The 24,788-nt window shown below is 46.4% G+C and overlaps 1 protein-coding gene across 1 annotated transcript in view; it reads left to right on the forward strand.

The window, feature by feature from the left end:
• The window catches only part of TSHR (thyroid stimulating hormone receptor), a 227,977-nt gene that overhangs the window by 167,397 nt on the left and 35,792 nt on the right, over nt 1–24,788 (forward strand). Inside the window, exon 7 of the mRNA XM_077820386.1 lies at nt 7,837–7,905. Coding sequence (XP_077676512.1) covers nt 7,837–7,905 — 69 coding nt within the window. The remainder of the gene's footprint in view (nt 1–7,836; nt 7,906–24,788) is intronic.

The raw sequence follows: 24,788 nt of genomic DNA on the forward strand, positions 1-24,788 counted from the left end.
GGTACTGCTTATGGGTCATCTAGGATGGAATGGACATGAGCAAGCACTTGAAGAAGAAATAATGGTTATTAATCTTTTGTAACCGTTGTTCTTCGAGATGTGTTGCTCATGTCCATTTTATGACCCACCCTCCTACCCCTCTGTCGGAGCTACCGAGAAGAAGGACTTAAGAGGGTGCAGGGCGGACCGCGGCTCTTATACTGGTGCATGTGTGCACGACTCCAGAAGGTGCTAGAGCCGGCCCTATGGATACCACTAAAGTAAAAACATCCGGCAACAGTGCACGCAGCACACACACACAGCTAACATGGTACGGATATGAGCAACACATCTTGAAGAACAACAGTTACAAAAGGTTAGCAACCTTTTTTTCTCAACTTTTGCAGCCTCAACAAATATGTCAGGTACATGAGGTTCTAAACGGTCTCTCTGTTGACTATTTCCCCCACATTTTTTTCTCTGAATGGCTGGTTTACTGCCTTGGACATTCAGGACACCTACTTTCATGCAGCAATTTTGCCGAGCCCCTAAAGATTCCTTTGATTCAACATATCAGAGCACCATTTCCAGTGTGGGGTGCTTCCTTTTGGCCTCTCTTCTACCTCTTGGGTTTTTACCAAATGCATGGCTGTCATCATGGCATATCTCAGAAAGAAAGGGATCCACATCTTCCTGTATCTGGATGACTGGTTACTGAGGGGCACATCCAGGGATGAAGTCCTTTCTCATGTCAACACCACACTGTTCTTGCTCATTATCTGGGTGTCATCCTAAACACATGGAAGTCAACTTTGGTTCGCACTCAGAAAATATAGTTAATTGGGGCCCTAATAGATTCTGTGAGTTTGAGAGCATTTCTGCCAACTGACTGTTTTCAGGCAACTCATCACCTCTGTCTCAGTCTGCAGTCTCAGCCTTCTGTGATGTCCATGAAGTCTGCTTGCATGCAGGTGATCCAGTTCAAAAAGGCTGCATCTTCACCCCTCCAAATGTGGCTCAGGGCAGTTTACCATCCAACTCTTCACTCCTTGGTCATATTGGTCCATCTTCCTCCACTGGTCCTGGACTTCTTACAGTGGTGGATGCGTCTTGAGAATGTTTGTCAGGGCATTCCTTTGGTCAAGCCCTTCCTAAGCAGGACTTTTGTCACCGACACCTCCCTATTGGGATTGGGAGGACCTTTGGGGTTGCTGAAAGTCCAAAGTCTGAGGTCGGAGCTGGAGTCCTCTGCATATCAACATGTTGGAGCTACAGACCCTTTACAATGTATGTCACACCTTTTGGATCTATGTCAGGGACTCAGTGGTTCACAGATTTACTGACAATACCACTGTGATGTATTATGTGAACAAGCAAGGAGGAGCACACTCATAGGCACTGACTTTTGTTTTTGCCAGTGGGTGCTTTTGAAGAGGTGTGTGTGTTTGGGGGCTGGGAGCAGGATGGGGCACTCTGCCAGTTTTGGAGGGAGGCTATTTTCAGCATATTTATATACTTCTTTCATATTCTAGTTATTGAATGTGTCTAGCATTGGTATCTTTACTATGTTAATGATTAAATTGTTATGAACTACATAATTACATTATCATGAATTACAGTATGTTAAAATCATTGCAATCAGTTACAAGCTGTCTTCCCTAATGTCCTAATTTAAAGACATTATGTCTTACTGTAGCTTTCTGGATGAAACTGTCAGCAATCTTATCTACATCTAGTTCCCTAGTATTGTCTTGATGCATGTTAAGAACAGCTACATTATACAGTTGTGTGTTCCATTGGTGACAGGAGATAATTTTTAAGTCTTCTGAATCTGGAGAATGAGTTCAGGATGATATAGGCACAGTGGGAAGGATTCTTATAAATTTGCAGTACTCTGGAAACATAGTGCTTCCGGAGTACTGCAAATGACTCTGAGATCTCTTTCTTGATGGGTAACAGCTAATTTGGACCCTATCATTTTGTATGGCTAATTATATTTTGCCATGTGCGTTACTTTGCATTTAACATTGAATTTCATCTGACATTTTGTTGCCAAGTCTCTCCCAGTTTTGTGAGATCCCTTTGTAACTATTTGCAATCTGCTTTGGATTTAACTATTTTGAGTAATTTTGTATCATCTGCAAATTTTGCCACCTCAGTGTTTATCCCTTTTTGCAAATCATTTATGAATATGTTGAACAGCACTGGTCCTAGTATAAGCCCCTGGGGGACACCACCAAACTGAAAAAGGACCATTTATTCCTACCCTTTGTTTTCTATCTTTTAACTGGACTGCCTGGCAATGCTTTCAGGATCATCTAACGATCCTTAATTTAAGGACAAGCCTTTTGTTATCTTAATCACCCTGCCTCTGTTTATAAACAAACTCCCTGCCCCAAGGGCAGAAGTTGTTAGCAACATAGAACTCATCAAATTCTACACTCAAGCTCTGGCTCATGGGTGCTGAGTACCCACTATTTTTTTCCTCTGGGTGTTTGAGCCCCAGAGTACTCATGGAGTCGGCACCTATGAGCACACTCCAGGATGCTCTCCCAAGATGCAATCAGGTTGTGACTGGTTTGCATCAAGGAGAGTATCACTGTGAAAGCCAACCACTTGCCCCTGTTTCAGAATCACCTCATGAACCATTTGAGCAGGAATTTTTTGTTGAGTCATGAGTGGTCTCTAAAGACAAGTATTCTCTGGACTATCTTTGCAACCTGCGGCATTCTGATGATCAACCTCTTCACCATGAAGGACAACAGGAAATGTTACCTGTTTTGCTCTTGAAGGGGCCTCAGTTCAGGCTCCCTGTCTGATGCCTTCCATCTCAGCTGACAAGTGGCTCTCTTTTATGCCTTTCTCCTGATCCCAGTCATCCCACAGGTAATCCTCAAGCTGAAGGCAGATTGGGCCAACCTCATCCTCATTGCCCTGGTGTGGCCAAGGCAGTACCAGCTCTCCAATCTTCTTTGGCTATCAGTTCAGCTGCCCATACTGCTTCCTCTCCATTCCCACCTACTCACTCAGAATCATGGCCACATCAACTTGGGGACGAACATCGCTCAGTGATTTTCTGGTCATCAGAGCAGCCACTCAACAAATCCTAAACTTTTTCCTCAGAGCCACACAACATGCTAAATAGGCCCTGGAACAAGAATCCTGCAACTTAATGCCAAAGGACTCTAATGGGCAAAATGCGAGTACCTTGGAAATCTGCTGAAGACTCACAACATCAGTATCCTCATGTTGCAAGAGACCCATGTTAATAACAACCAACAGACTAGGCACTACTGTATCTATGGCTATAACCTAATGACTAGTCACTATCATCCAAAATATGGCTTGGCAATATACATCAAAGACACCATCACAGATTTTAATGTTATTCCACCAACCGAAGTGGAGACCACATTTACCACAACTCTCAAAGTAGAGGAGCTCTAAATTATCAATGTCTGTAAAGACCCCAGCATAAGATGGCCAAAACCAATGTTATCCAGCACCCGTATTCCATACATCTATGCAGACAATTTTAATAGTCACCACGCTATGTGGGGCTATAAAACAAATGAAACTGACGGCAAACATCTCATGGACTGGATATCTGCACAAGATTTACAATTAATCTACAAATTTAAACAACTATCAACATTCCATTCAAGCCACTGGCAATGTGGGTATAAAAAAGACCTAATATTCGAGTCTAAAGACAAAAGTGGAAACACTCTCATTGCATCACGTGAAGTACTACCGGCATTTCCAAACAGTCAACACAGGCCCATAATGATCTACATAGGCATTGAAATTCCTGTGTTTTTTCCGAAACAGGTACCACAATGGAACTTTTCTAAAGCTGACTGTCATGCCTACAAACACACTATTGAGAAAACTGTCACAAGGTTCCAGTGAGAGCGGAATTCTGTCAACAGTTCATAGGGCTCATAAAAGTAGTAGGAAAGAAGAACATTCCCCAAGACTTTCAGAAAAAGCAGACTCCCCGCTGGGTGTGAGAGACACGGGAGTTGCTCAGGCAATACAACTGGAGCTCTCACACCTCAAAAGCCCTGCTACCCTCCCGTGATACAGCAAGATGCCAGCGCTGGCTTGACTGTATGCAAAAACTTGATTTTACACATTCAAGCCATCAAGTCTGGACACTACTGCAATGCCTTGGGGCCACTAATCCCACAGAGTATCAGCCACCAAAAATCTGGCTAAACTCAATAGCCTCGAAGCTGGTGGAGAATACAAAAGGACCACTCAATAAACACGCATTAAGAGAAGTGTATCAACAACTCTACCGGACACTTGCATCAGTCCCCCGAGGAGAACCTGCCACTGTCAACATTGAGGAAGTAAAAGAAGGACTTGCCACGATGAAAAAAGGGAAGTCTGCAGGCCCTGACAGTATTCTGCCAGAATTCCCTCCACAATCTTGGTCCCAAAGGACTCCAATGGCTAGCAACATTGTACTCCTGTACCGTAAGACAGTACAGATCCCTGAAATATGGTGTGAGGAATGATAATTGCCATTCCAAAGCCTGGGAAGCCCCCTGATGAAGCGGAAAGCTGTAGGCCGATTTCTCTACTATGCACAACCTATAAACTTCTTGAACGTATCATCCTCAAAAGAATACACACTTTTACTGAGCCAATTATCCATGTTGAACAGGCAGGCTTCCGGGTAAAAACGTAGTTGTTGCAACCAAGTTCTGGCACTCACAAGTCACACTGAGGCTGGCTACCAGAAAAAACTAAAGACTGGTGCAGTGTTTGTTGACCTATTGTCTGTGTATGACACTGTATGGATTAAGGGTCTGAAACTGCTGAACCTTGCAAAAATTATACCTTGCTACCAAACACTTCGTCTGCTGTGGACCATTCTGAGTAACAGATGCCTACAGATGTACCAGGGTAATAAGATCAGTTCACCCCGTACCATAAACAATGGGCTACCACAAGGCTCTGTACTTCCGCCAACCCTTTTTAATATTTATATAAGTGACATGCCTCCAACTAAATCACGAAAATTTGGATATGCAGATGATCTTGCCATGACAATCCAAACACCAAACCTCCATGACACTGAGAAAGCATTAACTGAAGACCTCCAAATTATGGAACAATATTTCCAGAAAATGGAGGCTCAAACCAAACCCTAGAAAAACAATAATAAGTGCATTTCATCTTGATACTAGGAGTGCCAAAAACACACTGAAAATAGCTTTTTTTGGTAAAAATGTGCTACATGATTTCACCCCAACTTACCTCAGAGTGAAACTCTGCCACACCCTCACCTTCCATGAGCACCTTGAGATAAAAACGAGAACCAACATAATTCAGAAACTAGGAGGTACAACCTGGGGTGCATCAGCATCAGTGTTGCGAACATCTGCAATGGCACTTGTATATTTGGTACCTGAGTATTGTGCACTGGTATGGAGCAGATGCAGCCACACATGACTTGTGACAACCAGCTGAATACAGTGATGTGGTGCATCACTGGAACCCTTTAGTTGACTCCAACACCATGGCTGCCTGTTCTGTCTAATATTGCTCCCCTGCCAATATGCTGAACTTCTGCGATACTCCATGAAGCGCAGCGAATCCAGGAAAACAGATAGTTTCCTATCCACCGAGACCTCATCAACCCCAACATCTTAAGTCCCTCAAGCCTTTCTGGGAACATTTGCTTAGCCTCATGCAATCAGGTAATGATCAGAAGGAGGTTTGGAAAGCAGATTGGGATAAACAAGACTTAAAATATAAACACCTTGTGCTGAATCCCATGCAGAAGGTTCCTGGTTTCGACCTTCCATGGACATCTTGGTCAACTCTGAATCGAATCCAAACCAACCATGGTAGCTGTGGACAATTCACAAATGGAAAATCAAGGACTCCCCAGCATGCGAGAGTGGCTTCCCACGACAGACCATCAAACATATCACCTACTGCCCAAATTATAAATATGAAGGAGACATCACTGCAATAAATTCTGCCACTCCTGATGTAGCCATCTGGTTTGATCAACTTCAGGAGAAATTGTAGCTGCTGCTCTACACCAGCCATATGAAAGAAGAAGAATGCTGCACCGTGCACCCCACACTCAGCTCCCTGTATCTCACAGCGTGGCTGCTGCATGACTGAATAAGGAGGAAGAGCCGAACGGTGGCTGTTCAGCAGGTTCTACTGAACAGTAGAAAGCTTTCTGCCTTGAAGGCCTATTCGGCAAAATGGAAATGGTTTTCTGTGTGTTCATTGGCCTGCAGAATTCAACCAATTCTGGCTTCCTGCTGCACCTTTAGTCATCAGGAGTTGAATTTAGTTCATGAAAATGCATTTTGCAGTGATATCAGCATTTCATTCCCCTATTCAGAGTTGAGCAGTCTTCTCCAATCCTTTGGTATCAAGATTCTTAAAAGGACTTCTTCATTTACACCCTCTGGTCTGAGAGCTGGTTCCTCTGTGGACTTTAACATGGTACTAGTGGTATTGATGGGACCTCTGTTCGAGCCCCTATCATCTTGTCCCTTTCCGCTCTTGTGTCAGAAAACTGTGGTCCTGATAGCGATAACATCTGCAAGGAGAGTGTTTAAGTTGCGGGCTCTGATGGCAGGGCCTCCTTATACACAGTTCTCCAAAGACAAGGTGAATTTATGGCCACACCCAAAATTTACAGTGGTTTCTCTGTTTCATTTGAACCAGGTGGTATACTTACCTTTATTCTTTCCTAAGCTGCATTAATCTCTGGAGGAATAGTATCTCAATACATTAGAAGTCAGCTGATGTATAGTCTTCTATTTGGACAGGATTAAACTATTTTGTGCTTCACCTTGACTGTTTGCATCATATGCAGATCGTATAAAGGGTCAAGTGGTTTCTTCACAGATGATCTTTAGATAGATAACATCCTGTATCAAGACTGCATATGAAATAGCTTTGGCTACGCCCCCTCAGCGGGTTGGAGCTCATTCAACAAGAGCACAAGCAACATCAGTAGCATTCCTCAGTGATGTTTCCATATTGAACATTTTCAGGGCTGCCACGTGGTCTTCCATACATACATTTATGAACCATTATGTTGTTACTGCATCTTCCAGGACAGATACAACCTTGGGAAGGGTGATGCTGCAATCCTTGTTTAGACAGACTCAGAGTCCCGCTTCCTGGGTGGGATACTCCCTTGTGAGTCACCTAAGTGGAGTACATAGCTGCATCCACGCGAAGAAGAAGAAACGGTTACTTACTGTAACTGTGGTTCTTCGAGATATGATGCAGACATGTGTTCCATGACCCACCCTCTGTTCTCTCTGCATCCGAGTTTCATCTCTGGGCATTTGGTGTGAAGAAACTGAGAGTGGTTGGGGTGGCGCCACTTCATAAAGCCAAGGGAGGTGCTATCGCCATGAGGCACAGTGCCATCCCCCTACGAGTACTACTAGGCAAATTCTCCCACTCCAGTGAGCTCTGTGCACATGCACCTAAGTGGAATACACATCTGCATCACATCTTGAAGAACTACAGTTACAGTAAGTTATTGTTTCAACTGGGAAACTATGGGAGCTCATTTAATGTTTCTGGGCAGGTCTGAGCTGGGTAATAGAACTACCTTGTCTTTCTTGGGAAGAAAGTAAAAGTTAGTACAAGTTGCAAGTGCTGCCTGGCATTCTTCTGCGCTCAGTAGTCAAGAATGCTGCTCATGATCCATTAGCCCTTATATTATATTATACTTCCAAGAGATTAAAATTAGTCCATCTGATATGCTGCTGGCCAGGGAAAGATAAAGCCTAATTCTCCAGGAGTCTAGCTAGTACTGCATTGTAAAAATGGATAATTTCATTTATTTGTTTGCAGCAAACTCTACAATAATGGCTTCACTAGGGTCCAAGGCCACGCTTTCAACGGGACGAAGCTGGATGCTGTGTAAGTAGTAACTCTGAAACATTTTTCTGCCTAGGCACATGACCGGAGGCTAAAATTCTCAGCATGGATTCAGCCTCTCTCTCTCTCTGGCTTTGCTGGACAGCTTGGGAGATTGAGATGTATAAAAGAAGATTTTAAAAACACCCCTCACCCAGGAAATTATTGTACGGGAAACTAAAAATTGTGCCTGAGAAAATGCCAAAATTGGACAAAGTGAGAGACAACACATCATCAGGAAATGGAGGGAGGAGTTGCACGTTGGAGGCTCCAGAATAAAATAACATGTGTTTCTTTCTGTAACAAATGTGTCCAAAAAATAAAAAGTCAGGATTAGGAAACAGCTGATACTGACTGGCACCCTTCCAGACCCCCTGTGCAGCTGCAAATGTTATAGGATATGTCTCCATAGGCAATACTTATATGGGCTGTTTGGAATATGCTTATGCATCCTGACACTTAGCATTCAAACAAAAGCATAAAAGGATTTGGTGGTTTACAGGGATTGGGAATGAGGTAGAAATTTTTATTATGTCTACCAGGGGCGCTACTGATCCCTAGAACAAGTGGTTAATCTCAGCTCAGTTTCCATCTCTCCTAGCACAGCATATTAGGGAAAAGGCAATGACTGGCCACTTGCTTAGGCGTGCGCACGAGGTGTGCACACCCTAACGCAGGGCAGAGCTCGGTGGGGGCGGGGCTACTTGCTCCCATGGGGGAGCGTGTCTGGCTCCGTGCTGAGCCAAACACTGCTAGGAGCCTCATGGTTAGTGGGGCCGGGGGGTTGGATAAGGGGCGGGGGCAGTCAGGGGACAGGGAGCAGGGTGGGTTGGATACATAGGCAGCGAGATGGGTCGTGGTGCCCATGGTCCATGGTTCGGCAATGTGAGGTGGGGCGCTCTCACCTGGGGGGCAGCTCCCCACTCCCTGGCGTCCCTGTGTGCTGCGGAGAGTCTCAGCAGAGGCAGGGCAGCTCCGCACACTGCCTCTGTCCCCCCTCCCAGAGCTGACCTGGTTCCCAGCCCATTGGCCAAGGTTCCTGGCCAATGGGAGCTGTGGCGGGGGGGGTGCCTGAGCTGCCTGACCAAGCCTCCCCAGCAGGGAGTGGGAGGGAGCTGCAGGCAGAGAGAGCAGCAGGAGTCTGTCACTTTCAGACACAGATTGGGGGGCATTGTGGGGGAGACAAACAGATGGAGCCGAGGGCAGGAGAAAGGAGCAGCGATGGGCACCCCAGGGCTGGCATAAAATACACACTAAAGACGGGGCTTCCTGGGGGGCGGGGTATAGTAACACTCCCTTCTCCTACAGGCCAGACCCGGGCTGCAGCTGGCTCTGTCCATCACTCCCCCCCTTCCCACAGAGACCCCCACAACCCTCTGCCCCCCTGGAAGATCCCCATCAGCCCCTGTGCCCCCATCACCCCTCTCCAGAGAGCCCCCCCTTTGTGCCTCCAGAGACAGCTCCCCTCCCCCTGCCTCCCCTGCTCCCAAGCTCCCTACAATCTTCCCCTTTGCCTTCCCCCTCCCGCCCCCACCTCATTGGCCAGGAGGCTCCCAGACTGTTGGCCACCAAGGCCAATGGGAGGTGCACCTGAGGCAGGGGGCCTGCTTGCAGATGCAGACATGCCCGGCTGTGCCTCCAAGCACAGGGAGGTGGAGCCACAGGTGAACAAACCCTGGTCATCATCATCACAGGCACAGCAATTCTCTGGATATTTAATTTCACTGAGGCAAGTAATTTAATCTGCTCTTCCTTTCCAGACAGTTTGTGGCTTTTCTTGTAAGAAAACTTACAATTTCTTTGCAAAGAAGTCCAGTTATAGTTTTTCACTTGAAAAGTATATTTTCTGGTTGTTCATAAGCTCATTTATTTTGTTAACTCAGTTTCATAGGGAATTTTAAAGGTCACTTGAATTGTAACTGTTTTTTTCCATTGGTCCAAAAACACATGGAAGATGTGTAGATTTTTATTTCTGTGGGCCAAACCATGTAGAAATGTAAATGTCAGAGATAGAAAAGCTCTGCAAGGGTATGGGTCCCTCAGGAAATTGTCCTCAAGTCATTCATTCTTCTGGGCATTCCATTCTATTGTTCCCTCTTACAGTGATAGAGATCAGTCTCTCCACCCACAGGGGAGATGCAGAAGACTGGACCAATCCTGCAGCCACTCTGCCTCTACCCTTTTTCTCTGTCTGCTCCCTCTGCCAGCCCCTTTGGTCCCCTAGGATTCCACCTACCATTATTCCCTCTGGGTCTTCTTTCTCTGGAGCTTCTCATGAAGTAAAGTTGTCGTTACAGGTTCTTATCTCTGCAATGTATTTAATTTTGATGTATTTATTAAGTGTTAATTAATGCACTATGGGAGCCCCCCTTCAGCCCTCTGTATAAATTGATCCTCTTCTTTCCATATGTTTTGCCCATAGGGTTTTCTGCAGCCCTAGGGCAGCCAGCAATAAAACCTGTGCCTTTGCAATGGGGTGAAGGAAGGGGGACCATGAGATCCCTATTTATGTGATTTGCAAGAAGTGTTATCATTACTCAGGGTACCAAATGTGTTTAAATGATATAAGTGCCTTATAAAATCCCAAAGCAAACTCATTTTCATTTTTCATATAATAATCTCATATACAGTATACACACATTTTTCATTCTATTAGTTGATTTTATTACTATTAATAATAATAATAATAATTATTATTATTAACTAGGTTACTGGCTTTTTTTCAGTGTGAAAAATTGTGTGCTAAATGTTCGCCTTTAAAAAAAAAAATTCCCTGGGTACACACCCTAATGAAATGTGCTCTGCACGCCTGTGGCCACTTGGAAGACAGAAGAGACGGGCTTATTTATCCCTGTGCCAGGACTGGCCCTTAGAAATTAGATACAGAAAAGTCTTATCAGGTTATCTAGTTCATCCCATTAAGATTTGTTTCCTACAGCATTTTTCTAGTGCTTTGTCTAGGCCATGTAATTTCCGCTGCTTCCCCGTATAGGCTTTTCTACCATCTGATCTCACAATTAGGTAGGTAGTGCCAATTGCAATTATATTTTTAGTGATGTGGGCTGGGAACTGGACAGAAGCCAGCCACTCATTTCACACAGGCCACTGCACACCCAGCCAATACCAAAAAGTTTTATTTACTCTTGAACTGGATCACATTTGGCCACTGAGATAAAGGTAACAAGCTACATAAACCTCTACCAGTCCTTGTTGAGACATCCTTTAGTTCAGAGATTGGCAACTTTTGGCACGCGGCCCACCAGGGTAAGCCCACTGGCGGGCCGGGACGGTTTGTTTACCTGCTGCATCCGCAGGTTTGGCCGATCGCAGCTCCCACTGGCCGCAGTTCACTGTCCCAGGCCAATGGGGGCTGCAGGAGGCGCCGCGGGCCAAGGGATGTAAGGTAAGCAGCAGGGATACGGACCCTGGACTTCAGAAAAGCAGACTTCGACTCCCTCAGGGAACGTCTGGATAGGATCCCCTGGGGGACTAACATGAAGGGGAAAGGAGTCCAGGAGAGCTGGCTGTATTTCAAGGAATCCCTGTTGAGGTTACAGGAACAAACCATCCCGATGTGTCGAAAGAATAGTAAATATGGCAGGCGACCAGCTTGGCTTAATGGTGAAATCCTAGCGGAACTTAAACATAAAAAAGAAGCTTACAAGAAGTGGAAGGTTGGATGTATGACCAGGGAAGAGTATAAAAATATTGCTCGGGCATGTATTTTTAATGAAATCAGGAGGGTCAAATCGCACCTGGAGCTGCAGCTAGCAAGAGATGTCAAGAGTAACAAGAAATGTTTCTTCAGGTATGTTGGCAACAAGAAGAAAGCCAAGGAAAGTGTGGGCCCCTTACTGAATGAGGGAGGCAACCTAGTGACAGAGGATGTGGAAAAAGCTAATGTACTCAATGCTTTTTTTGCCTCTGTCTTCACTAACAAGGTCAGCTCCCAGACTGCTGCACTGGGCATCACAGCATGGGGAGTAGAAGGCCAGCCCTCTGTGGAGAAAGAGGTGGTTAGGGACTATTTAGAAAAGCTGGACATGCACAAGTCCATGGGGCCAGAAGCGTTGCATCCAAGAGTGCTAAAGGAATTGGCGGCTGTGATTGCAGAGCCATTGGCCATTATCTTTGAAAACTCGTGGCGAACGGGGGAAGTCCCGGATGACTGGAAAAAGGCTAATGTAGTGCCAATCTTTAAAAAAGGGAAGAAGGAGGATCCTGGGAACTACAGGCCAGTCAGCCTCAACTCAGTCCCCGGAAAAATCATGGAGCAGGTCCTCAAGGAATCAATCCTGAAGCACTTACATGGGAGGAAAGTGATCAGGGACAGTCAGCATGGATTCACCAAGGGAAGGTCATGCCTGACTAATCTAATCGCCTTCTATGATGAGATTACTGGTTTTGTGGATGAAGGGAAAGCAGTGGATGTGTCGTTTCTTGACTTTAGCAAAGCTTTTGACACGGTCTCCCACAGTATTCTTGCCAGAAAGTTAAAGAAGTATGGGCTGGATGAATGCACTATAAGGTGGATAGAAAGTTGGCTAGATTGTCGGGCTCAACGGGTAGTGATCAATGGCTCCATGTCTAGTTGGCAGCCAGTGTCAAGTGGAGTCCCCAGGGGTCGGTCCTGGGGCCTGTTTTGTTCAATATCTTCATAAATGATCTGGAGGATGGCATGGATGGCACGCTCAGCAAATTTGCGGATGATACTAAACTAGGAGGAGTGGTAGATATGCTGGAGGGCAGGGATAGGATACAGAGGGACCTAGACAAATTGGAGGATTGGGCCAAAAGAAATCTGATGAGGTTCAATAAGGATAAGTGCAGGGTCCTGCACTTAGGACGGAAGAACCCAATGCACCGCTACAGACTAGGGACCGAATGGCTAGGCAGCAGTTCTGCGGAAAAGGACCTAGGGGTGACACTGGACGAGAAGCTGGATATGAGTCAGCAGTGTGCCCTTGTTGCCAAGAAGGCCAATGGCATTTTGGGATGTATAAGTAGGGGCATAGCGAGCAGATCGAGGGACGTGATCGTCCCCCTCTATTCGACATTGGTGGGGCCTCATCTGGAGTACTGTGTCCAGTTTTGGGCCCCACACTACAAGAAGGATGTGGATAAATTGGAGAGAGTCCAGCGAAGGGCAACAAAAATGATTAGGGGTCTGGAACACATGAGTTATGAGGAGAGGCTGAGGGAACTGGGATTGTTTAGTCTGCAGAAGAGAAGAATGAGGGGGGATTTGATAGCTGCTTTCAACTACCTGAGAGGTGGTTCCAGAGAGGATGGTTCTAGACTATTCTCAGTGGTAGAAGAGGACAGGACAAGGAGTAATGGTCTCAAGTTGCAGTGGGGGAGGTTTAGATTGGATATTAGGAAAAACTTTTTCACTAGGAGGGTGGTGAAACACTGGAATGCGTTACCTAGGGAGGTGGTAGAATCTCCTTCCTTAGAAGTTTTTAAGGTCAGGCTTGACAAAGCCCTGGCTGGGATGATTTAATTGGGGATTGGTCCTGCTCTGAGCAGGGGGTTGGACTAGATGACCTCCTGAGGTCCCTTCCAACCCTGATATTCTATGATTCTATGATTCTATGATCCAAAGTGAGGACAGTGAGGACAGTGAGGAGTCCGACGAGAATATTGAGTCACGTAATGCATATGACACGAAATTGCTTGTCTCATTCACGGGCATGCTCTCCACCATGGAAGCCGCTTTTGGGCTCGGGAAACAAGCACTGAGTGGTGGGATCACATCGTTCTGCAAGTCTGGGATGACGAGCAGTGGCTGCAGAACTTTCGGATGAGAAAAGCCACTTTCATAGGACTGTATGCTGAACTTACCCCCACCCTGCGGTGCAAGGACATGAGATTGAGAGCTGCCCTGCCGGTGGAAAAACAGGTTGCTATTGCAATCTGGAAGCTGGCAACTCCAGACAACTACCGATCGGTTGCTAACCAGTTTGGAGTGAGAAAGTCAACAGTTGGAATTGTGTTGATGCAAGTTTGCAGGGCCATTAATCGCATCCTGCTCAGAAGAACCGTGACTCTGGGTAACGTGCATGACATTGTGGCTGGCTTTGAACAAATGGGTTTCCCTAACTGCGGAGGCGCGATAGATGGGAAGCATATTCCTATTCTGGTACCAGACCACCTAGCCTCCTGAGTATGTTAACTGAAAGGGGTATTTCTCCATGGTTCTCCAGGCCCTTGTGGATCACCGTGGGCGTTTCATTGGCATTAACGCAGGCTGGCCCGGAAAGGTGCATGACGCATGCATCTTTTGGAACACTGGCCTGTTCAGGAAGCTGCAAGCCGGAACTTTTTTCCCAGACCAGAGGATCACTGTAGGGGAAGTCGAAATGCCCATTTTGATCCTTGGAGACCCCACTTACCCTTTAATGTCATGGCTCATGAAACCCTACACAGGGAGCCTGGATAGCAGTCAGGAATGGTTCAACTACAGGCTGAGCCGGTGCTGAATGACTGTGGAGTGTGCTTTTGGCCATTTGAAGGGCCGCTGGCGCTCTCTTTATGGGAAGCTGGACTTGGCCAAAGCCAGCATCCCTGCGGTTATATCCGCATGCTGTACCCTCCATAATATTTGTGAAGGGAAGGGTGAAAGCTTCACTCAGGCGTGGGCCTCAGAGAGTCAACATCTGGAGGCTGAATTTGCACAGCTAGAGAGCAGGGCTATTAGAGGGGTCCAGCGTGGGGCTGCAAGGATTAGGGATGCCTTAAGGGAGCAATTTGAGGCTGAAAGCCACCAGTAATGTCTGTTGCTCTGCACGGGAGTTAAGTGCAGTGGCTGTCTTTGGTACACTGAATTGTGGTGCTTGTTGCTTTCCTGGGCTAAGGTATATTTTGCTTTATGCACTAATAAAGTATGTTTTCAAAGTGAAAAACTTCATTTATTGAAAAGAAAATTCATTTATTGAAATAAAAACAAAGTAATACAACGGCAAGGGGGTGGGGTCGGAGGGGACCAGTTCACTCACAGACTTGAGAATGTCCTGATTTCATACTCTGGAATCCTGTCTGGAGTGCTGTGCACTTAGTGCTGCACTTCAGGATGGCTATAAGGCATGTTGAGGGGGATTGAGTGCAGTGGATAAGGGTTGTAGTTTTCGTGGGTGGATGGTGAAGCTGGACGTGAGCCTGGATAGAGTCCGCTTGGCGCTCCATTATGCTAATCAGCTGATCCGTGCTTTGCTGCCAGAGCACCGCGTTTTGTTGCCGGTGATCCTCATTCTTCTGGTGGATCCTCCTTTCACTCTCCCTCCACTTCTGTGCCTTTCGATTCTCTTCCACAGACTGCCGCATCACTTCCTGCAGCATGTCTTCTTTGCTTTTATGGGACCTCTTCCTGAGTGCTCTCACTCTGTCGGCCGGTGATAACACTGGCGGCTGAGATCTCAAGGTTGCACCTATACAGGCAAAATGCAACACTTAACAGAGGAAGCATTGTATACACCAGACAGAGCAATGATTCCGCCGCACTTAAGGAGGGCAATCACAGTCCAAACAAAACCATACTTTGCCTGCCCCAAAGCGAGCGCACATAAGCCACAGGAGCCCCAGAAATGGTGAGTAAGCACAGGGTCCAGGGGGACTGATTGTTTCATGGGTGTACTGTCTTCTGGATTTCTGTGCCTTGGGGAAAGCCAACAGCTCCAGGGGAAATCTACACTGAACACTGTCACAACATTCTCCACAGGAGATCGTCCTGGAAGATATTTCGCTGCTGAGGGTGACCGGGGAAGCAAGGGAGGGTCTTCTACTACAAAGCGGCTTCCACCCTGGCCCATACACAGCTTGACTGTGTGCAGTAATGGTCCCCCCGCCCCTCACGGCACAGTGGCATGGACACGTTAGCCTGACTGGGGCAAGAACCACGCTGGCTATCCCAATAAACCTGAGCAGGCACATTGCCCACGTTCTGTCTGAGACTTTTGAAGAGATCACCGATGCCGATTACCGTGGTGTGAGAGAGCACATCAATGCGCTATTCCACATCTAGGCATGCATGTATCCCAAACCCTCCTCGCCCAAAGAGCCTGCACCAAAGAACTTCCTTCCCGAAAAAAAAACCCGCCTACCAGGAACCTCCTCTGTTGTTTGTCCTTCCCCAAGCACCGGATGCTGTGACTGGCTGCCTTCCTCCTGGCTCGAGAAGAGCTCCTGGCTGCATGCATCAAGGGATTCTGGGGTGTCTCCCCCCTCCTCAGCACCCTCGCTTGCGTTTTCCTCCTCCTCCTCCTCCTCCTCCCCCCTCCCCTTGCTGTGCTGGGCTCAGAAGTGTCCATGGTGGTCGTTGGAGTGGAGGTGGGGTTGCCCCCAAGTATTGCATCCAGCTCTTTGTAGAAATGGCAGGTCGCGGGGGCAGCACCAGAGCAGCCGTTTGCCTTGCAGGCTTTGTGGTAGGCATTCCGCAGCTCCTTCACTTTAACCCTGCACTGTATGGTGTCCCAGTCATGGCCCCTTTCCATCATGGCCCTTGATATGTGCCCGAAGGTATCGTAATTCCTGTGTATTTAAACTGACAACTATAGAGATAAGTGTCCATTAACAATTCCCCTAGCCTTCCAGTGTTCAGGTACAGCTATATTGTTGAATTGGGACGATGTCTATGGGTATAGAAAGAAAAACGGTGTACTAGTTGTGTACTCAATTTCTAAGCAAAGCCGTGGTAAAGTCAGAATGCTTATATCTAGGTATAGTGAGTTGTAATTATTCAACCTGACAGCCACTAGGGCCTGGATCACTGGGGCTAAATGTGTGTTTGATAATATGAGATAGAGTCCTTTGGTTTGTGTTGAGGGATAGGAAAGAAGATTGGGGTTAAGAAGTTTAAATATAATTATTACAGAACTAGAGCAGCATGTCACAATTTCTTATTTTTATGGATGCAACTTCACACTTTATGCAGTTGGCTTCAAATGCATCTGATGAAGTGGGTTCTAGCCCATGAAAGCGTATTCCCAAATAAATTTGTTAGTATCTAAGGTGCCACAAGGACTCCTCGTTGTTTTTGCTGATACAGACTAACACGGCTACCACTCTGAAACCTATCCGGTGCTGTAACTCCTTATCCTTGTGCTCTGAGGGATTGATCTAAAGCCCAATTAAGTCAATGGAAAGTGACTTTAGTGGAATTTGGATCAGGCCCTGACTTCCAGCTCTTGACATGTGACATTAATCTATTTCTGGTATTTTTCATTCATCCTGTCTGCCTATGGGTTGGAGGTTAGGGGAGGGGCAAGGGTGGGCGAAGGAAGAGATATACTCGTAGGAGAGCAATAATGAGGTGTTCTTCTTCGAATGCTTGCACATGTCCATTCCACTGTACATGTGTGTGTGCATTGTGCGCGATTGTCTAAGACCTTTTTTCCTCAACAGTACCTGTCAGGGTAGCTTGAGTGCCCTCTGCCATCATGCACTGCAGCATGTAAGTATAAGAGAGTGGAGCACAGAAACACACCGACCTTCTTCAGTTCTTTCTGACCTCCCGTGAGGTTGTCGGAATGGAGTCAAATTTGTTGTGGCAAGAGCTTCCCTCACTCCTTGGTATATATACCCTCTTACTGTTAGAAATTAGTTAGCTGAAGTTAGTTTAGCTGGTTTTTAGTACTTGTTTTAGTTTTAGGTCTTTTTTGATTAAATTTTATCTTTCAGTACTGGGATCAGTACTGGAACGAAGCCTTACTCACTGGGAGTTTAAGGCTTGCAGAAAGCCTGTGCCAGCCGGTGACCCGCACCTGACTTTCTTTAAATATTTGGGAGAATCCCACATCAGCATCAGATGTCACATTTGTGAAGGATTTAAGCCCAGCTCAAAGAAAGAAAGAACAGCGAGGCTCAGGTGTTTACTTATGGAGGTAGCACTTTGCACTCTATCGGAGTCATCACATGGGGAAAGCACCCCATGTATGGAGGCGCCCCATCGGAGATATCTGCAGCTCCTCAATCCCTTTCGCCAGTGCTGAAGAAAAGGCATAGACCCTCCCAGGGTTTGGTACTCATTGAGTTTGTTGGTATAGAAGCCAGGTAGAGGCAGAGACTCTATGAGACATTTGAGAGAGAGAGGCTCTCCCTAGAGCACTTATCAGTTAAGAAGAAGAGACTGCTGCCTCTGGAACCTGTGCCAGGTCTGTCGAGACCATCCTCCAAAAGATCATTGCATCAGGGTCATCAGTTGTTGCCACACTCAGTCACCCTGGAGGAGTATGCAAGGGACCCGCTTAGCCTTTCAGTGCCAGTATCCCTGGCAGTACAGGAAGGCTTACAATTGGTACTGATTCCTGCAGCTCCTACCTCACCATGTCAGGAACCAACAATACTGTTACCTCCCAAGCTTCCACAAAAGCTGGTGCAGTCAAGAGGAAGTCTCCAAAGATATCCCCTGTACAGCTGTTATCAGGTTCTGGCTACCTATCTCAAGTCCAAACTGGTTCTTCCCCTCAGTTGTCAAAGGTATCGGACTCTTCTTCTTCAGACTCAGAGGTGTGTTTGTCTTTGTCATGTCCAAGATTGGGAACATACACTTCATCAGAGACCATGGGTCATGCAGCAGTCACAGCACTGGCCTCCTGCTCAGGGGCAATGGCTCGGTCAAGGTTCCAGGCCCATATTACTGGCCATTTTGGATACTGTGAGGTGTCTTTCCTCCCACAAGGATCTCTCCTCCGCTTTCTCATTTACTGTCCTCAATGGCAGGCCAGGGGCATCAGCACTGTGGACATCATTCTCCAGTACCAAGATTGGTACTGAGCATCCAGAAGTCACTCGGGCTGGTTCTCCACCACAAGACATACAGCAGCCACAACCTCAGAATCCTGTTGCATCTGACCAGATCAGGTGGCAAGAGATTCACCACCACCAGAGGACCACAGAGCTCATCAAGATCTATTGAGAAGGGTGGCCTCTGTTCTTGACAGTCAGACAGAGGAGGTGTGTGAAAGCTCTCACAAGCTGGTGGACATTGTGGTATCAGTGGCCCCTGCCAGAGTGGCCCTGCTGATTAACAATGCCATTTTACTCTTACTAGAATTCTGCACCACTGCACAAAGCAGAATTTACACAGAATTTATGGTCCCCACAGAATTTTATTTTTTCACGCAGAATTTGTGATTTCTGATGCTCTGTAATGGGATTGGCACCCACCTCTTGTGAGTGCCCCCCTCTGGTTGTGTGCGGTCTTTAAAGTATGGAGCCATATCCCCAGGGGTTCCTCCCTGGAGACACTATCTTCCTGCGGCACTCCCCAGGCTCAGTCCCTACTCAGGGTCCTCAGCCTGCCAGGAGCTCCTTCATTACTTCCCCAGTCCTTGCTAGCAAACTGTCTTTGGCTCAGTCCTAGCAGCCAGCAAGGAGCCTCTCGCTCCCCCAGTCCCTGCCCCCGCTTAGCTGTCCATTGTGCTGCAGTTCCTTCAGCTAGCCAGGCATGCAGTTCTTTCTTATCCAGCTCCAAGCAGCAACTGCCCTTTCTCTGGTTCTGTAGCTCCTTTTTATAGGGCTCTCCTGGGCCCTGATTGGCTGTTTCCCCGTGTAGCCACTCTAGCCTGCTTGGAGGACCTCTCCACCACTCCTTACCTGGGATGAGTGTGTCAGGACCCTGAGGCCTCCAACAGGGGGCCTCTGGGCCTAGTCCACCCCATCGCAGGCTCCTGGTGGCGTGATTATATTTTGTTATTTATCTAGCATCTCAACTGTGCTGTCCACATTCGACACACTGGGACTCCTAGTAAATTGGGACAAATTAATTCTGAAAGCAATACAGAAAATAGTGTCTGTTAGAGCGATCTTAGACTCCACAAAGGACAAGGCCTTTCTACTGCAATCCAGGTTTGAAACACTATGGGGCTTAGTGTTGTGGTTGAAAACACATCCTCTTACCACAGCATGCTGTTGTCTCGGTCTCCTGGGTCACACAACAGCTTTTACCTATGTGGTGCAACACATCAGCCATCCCTACAGCTTTCTGAGCTGCAGCCTAACTTCAGCATATTCCCCAATTGTCATCTTTTGGACAAGTTATTTCGGGTGCTGTGGCACTGACAACCAGCCAGCTCAGGTCACAACCTCAAGGAAGTGCTAAGTGTACCAATTCACTTGTTAGAGTAAAACAAAAGGGGATGTTATCCCATTATGTGTACATGGCATATGCCCAGTAATTACATTTGCTCTAAATGCATGAAAGCTAGTGAAATGCTAATGTTATTGTCTTCACCTATCTGTTTCCTGTGATTACTATCTTTGTATTTAATTAACAGTAAATCAAAGGATTGTGTTAGTATTGAGATGAGAATTTACTTGATGTTGAAACTTCCTGAAAACCTATGAATGTTACCTGTATTGTTTTCACTTATCCATCCCTATTATGTATAATGAATAGTCAGCAATTGTATTATGTATATCACTGTGTGATGGGTCGGCTTCCCTGTACTGGCCCTGAGGGGGTTAAAACCAGCCTAGGGATGCTGAGTGGCAGGCAGCCAAAGGAGTGGCAGCAGGGGAAACAGCAAATTAAGGCGGTGGCTGCAAACAGTTAGGGCCCAGGTAGCCCATATAAAAGGAAGCTGCAGACCAGAGTGAGTGAATCTGCTGCAGGAACCTCTGTGGAGAAGACTGGCTTCCTAGAGGGCTCCTGGCAGGCTGCCAGGACTTACAGGCTCGAGGCCCTGGGAAGAGGGCAAAGGACCTGGAGCCAGAGGCAGGAGCAGAAGGAACTGAGGCTGCAGGGAAATGGCCCAGGAATAGAGACAGTGAGCTTGAAGGAAGAGACAGCAGGAATCTGCTGTTTGCATGGTCCTTGGGCTGGGGCCCAGAGTAGTGGGTGGACCTGCCCTCCCCCGCACTAGCCGCTGAAGGAGTGGCCTGGCTGTGGACTGCTAAGCCTCTGCGAGGAGTGGCTGCCTCTTGTTGGAGGAATCCCCCAGAAGTGGGGAAAACAGGATGGTGTCACGGCTGGAGGGCTGTGCCACGAAGTAGACGCTGAGGAAAAAGGAAACGTAATGGATCTGCAGGTGGGGACGAGGACGGGAGAGCCACCATGACCCGAGGGCACGCCTGCTGGGACTGAGCTAATTCCCGAAACACCCAAAACCACCGGGGTGCCAGTGTGGTGAGTGACCCTATGACACACTGTAACTGCATTCCTATGTGTATGCATAGGAAGAAGAATGTTAATTTCAAAGCAAGTGGTCTCTGATGCAGTGACTCAAAGTCAAATACTCAGAATGTATTCTTCATCAAAGGAAGAGCCCATGCTGTGAGTGCATGTATTTGCCTGGCTGCTTTTTGGGGAAGACCGCTATAAAAGTGTGCCTTGGGAACAATCCTTCATCTCTGGACTGATGAATTCTGACAGGGTGGAATTCTGAGCAATTGGACCGATAATCCCTACAGCTGTTTTAGGTAACCCTGAGAGACTTATGGAAAACTAGCAAATTATTACACTTAAACTTTGATTCACCTGTAATGTGTTTTACCTGTTTTAACCTTTAAATAACCCTCATTTGGGTTTCTTAACTAATAAATCTTTAATTAGTTTACTAGAGAAATTGGCTTCAGCGTTCTCTTTGGTGAGATCTGGAATATACTTTGACCAGGGGTAAGTGACTGGCCCTTTGGGACTGGAAGAACCTAATACATTGTGATTTTTGGTTTATGTGACCAATATAATTAAGTCCAGTTTGTCCAGGCATTAAGTTTGGCTGGAACACCTAAGGGGACTGCCTGTGGTTCCATGGTGAGACTAATATAGTAATCAGGAGCACACATTTATTACTGGCTTGGTGAAATCTAATTAGAGAACATACCATCACTTGGGGTGTTTGCCCTGTTTTCTGACAGTCTGACGTCAGATTGACACTCTTAGTTGTGAGCCACTCCAGACCCTGTGACAGATGCCAAGAAGGGTTTTGTCGCCTCTGGATTGGGAGGGTGGATCATCTGAAAGTTTATGTGAGGGTTACCTTTATTCCCCTGCTATCAACCCTTCCTCTAGCCACAGATGCATCATGCCTGGTTTGAGGAGCTCATATGGGGTCACTACAGACTCAAGGTCTCTGGTCTTTTCAAGATCTAAATACATATATAAATGTAAGGGAGTTGAGATCTATTCGACTAGCCTGCTCAGCTTTCCTTCCGCATATAGTATCTGTTAATTCTAGTGGACAATGCTGTGATTATGTTTTATATAAACAGGCAGGGAGGGGTGTGCTCAAATCAGCTGTGCCAAGAGGCAATTTGCCTCTGGGAATTTTGTATAACTAATTTGATTAATCTCAGAGCTGCTTGCCTGCCTGGGAAACAAAACATGTTGGTGGATCAGCTGAGCAGATCCTTTTCCCATCACCGTGAGTGGTCATTACATCCAGATATGGCCAGATCCATCTTCCAGCTCTGGGGGACTCCCCAAGTGGATCTGTTTGCAACAAAGACCAACAGAAAATGGCATCAGTTTTGCTCCTTATGAGGTTTTAGCTCAGGATCACTGAAAGATGTTTTCCTGCTTTCCTGGAGGAACTCCCTCCTATACACCTTCCCTCCAATTCCATTGTTACCCAGGGTCTTGTTCAAAGTCAAACAAGACCATGCTTACTTTATCCTTATAGCACCAGCATGGCCTCAACACTGGTACTCAAGCCTACTGACCTTGTCAATCAAACTCCGCTATCTATTCTGTTGGATCCAGGACTACAGTTGCCTGGTCTGTCCTAGCTTGTAAGCCCTCCACCTGACAGTGTGGAGGGCTCACTCCTTTAGAAAGAACTTGCTCTAAGGACGTTCATGAATTGTTTCTGGATAATAGAAAGTCCTCAATTAGGGGCACTTACCTGGCTACGTGGAAGCATTTTTCCATTTGTCCTATTAAAAGGGTGTATCTCCAGATCTGGCTCTCTTGAATCTTGTACCGGACTATCTTCTCTACCTCAAACGTCAGAGTTTAGCTGTTAGCTCTTTAAGACTATATCTGGCACACATTTTGACCTTCTGCCCTTTGCTGGATGATAATTGCTTTTCTCCAACCCAATCATCATCAGATTCCTAAAGGGCTTGATCAGATTGTACCCACATATGCAAGATCCTGTCCCTCCTTGGGATCTGAACTTTGTCCTAGCAAAGATGATGGGACCTTTTTTCTTCACTGGGAGTCAGTGTCAACATCGAAAAGTTGATCTTCAGCTCCATGCAATCATTGGACTTCATTGGGGAAACTCTAAACTCTATCATGGCACGGGCATACCTGCCCAAAGACAGATTTCAGGCAATAAATGACATCATAGCATGCATCATGAAAAGCCCTTATGTACCAGCCAAGACTTGTCTGTCCCTACTCACTGTTAGGATATAGATATTCAGGCCTATCTGTAAAGGCCTGTACTCTAAGAATTTAGGTGTATTCTTATCACTTGGCTAGTTATAGAGGTATAAAAGAAAGAATCAAAATCACTGTCTGCTGGTGTAAGAGCCTTCTCTTACTGTGACAGTCTGAGGCCCTGTGTTTAGGCTAAGATCTTTGGCTAAGCAGCAGAGGCAGCCATAAGCTGGGAAGCGAACGGTCACATCCTCACATTCCAAACTAGTCACATTGAAAGAAGGTGCTATTGGGCTGTTAGGAATCCAATCCTGTCCTGATAATGCCGATCGCCTCCAGAGAAAGGGAAGTGCCTAGAAGATGTGAAAGGAAACTTAGTTTGATAGCATCCTGTCTGGCAAGAACTCACTTAACAATAGCTGGGATGTGAAATCCTCACTTCTGTATTGTTTTGTCATTATAGTTCCCACTCTGCTATTGTTTGTCTGTATAATCTCTGTCTGGTTCTGTGATTGTTTCTGTCTGCTGTATAATTAATTTTGCTGGGTGTAAACTAATTAAGGTAGTGGAATATAATTGGTTAAATAATCATGTTACAATATGTTAGGATTGGTGAGTTAAATTTCAGTAAAATGACTGGTTAAGGTATAGCTAAGCAGAACTCAAGTTTTACTATATAGTCTGCAGTCAATCAAATGGGGGTGGGGAAATTGGAATCATGTTTTGCTAAGGGCAGGAATGGGAACAGGGACACAGGTGTAAGGCTCTGTGGTGGTAAAGCTGGGAAGGGGGACACTAAGGAAGGAAACTGGAATCAGGCCTGCTGGAAGTTCACCCCAATAAACATCAAATTGTTTGCACCTTTGGACTTTGGGTATTGTTGCTCTCTGTTCATGCGAGAAGGACCAGGGAAGTAAGTGGGTGAAGGTATAAGCCCCCTAACACTTACCACATAGCCTCATGTACTTACGTGCACTTCATGAGAATTCACCTTCGTTGCCTTCAAACATGACTATAGTCCATGTGCTCACTAAGCTGCCACTCCATGAATCTCATGCTGACAGTCCTGGCCAAAAAGAAAAGGAGTACTTGTGGCACCTTAGAGACTAACCAATTTATCTGAGCATGAGCTTTCGTGAGCTACAGCTCACTTCATTGGATGCATACCGTGGAAACTGCAGCAGACATTATATACACACAGAGATCATGAAACAATACCTCCTCCCACCCCACTGTCCTGCTGGTAATAGCTTATCTAAAGTGATCATCAAGTTGGGCCATTTCCAGCACAAATCCATGATCACTTTAGATAAGCTATTACCAGCAGGACAGTGGAGTGGGAGGAGGTATTGTTTCATGATCTCTGTGTGTATATAATGTCTGCTGCAGTTTCCATGGTATGCATCCGATGAAGTGAGCTGTAGCTCACGAAAGCTCATGCTCAAATAAATTGGTTAGTCTCTAAGGTGCCACAAGTACTCCTTTTCTTTTTGCGAATACAGACTAACACGGCTGTTACTCTGAAACCAGTCCTGGCCAAGGTACTGTTCTCCCTCCTATGGTG

The sequence above is a fragment of the Eretmochelys imbricata genome, chromosome 6, assembly GCF_965152235.1.
Source record: "Eretmochelys imbricata isolate rEreImb1 chromosome 6, rEreImb1.hap1, whole genome shotgun sequence".
In the NCBI taxonomy this organism is placed as follows: domain Eukaryota; kingdom Metazoa; phylum Chordata; order Testudines; family Cheloniidae; genus Eretmochelys; species Eretmochelys imbricata.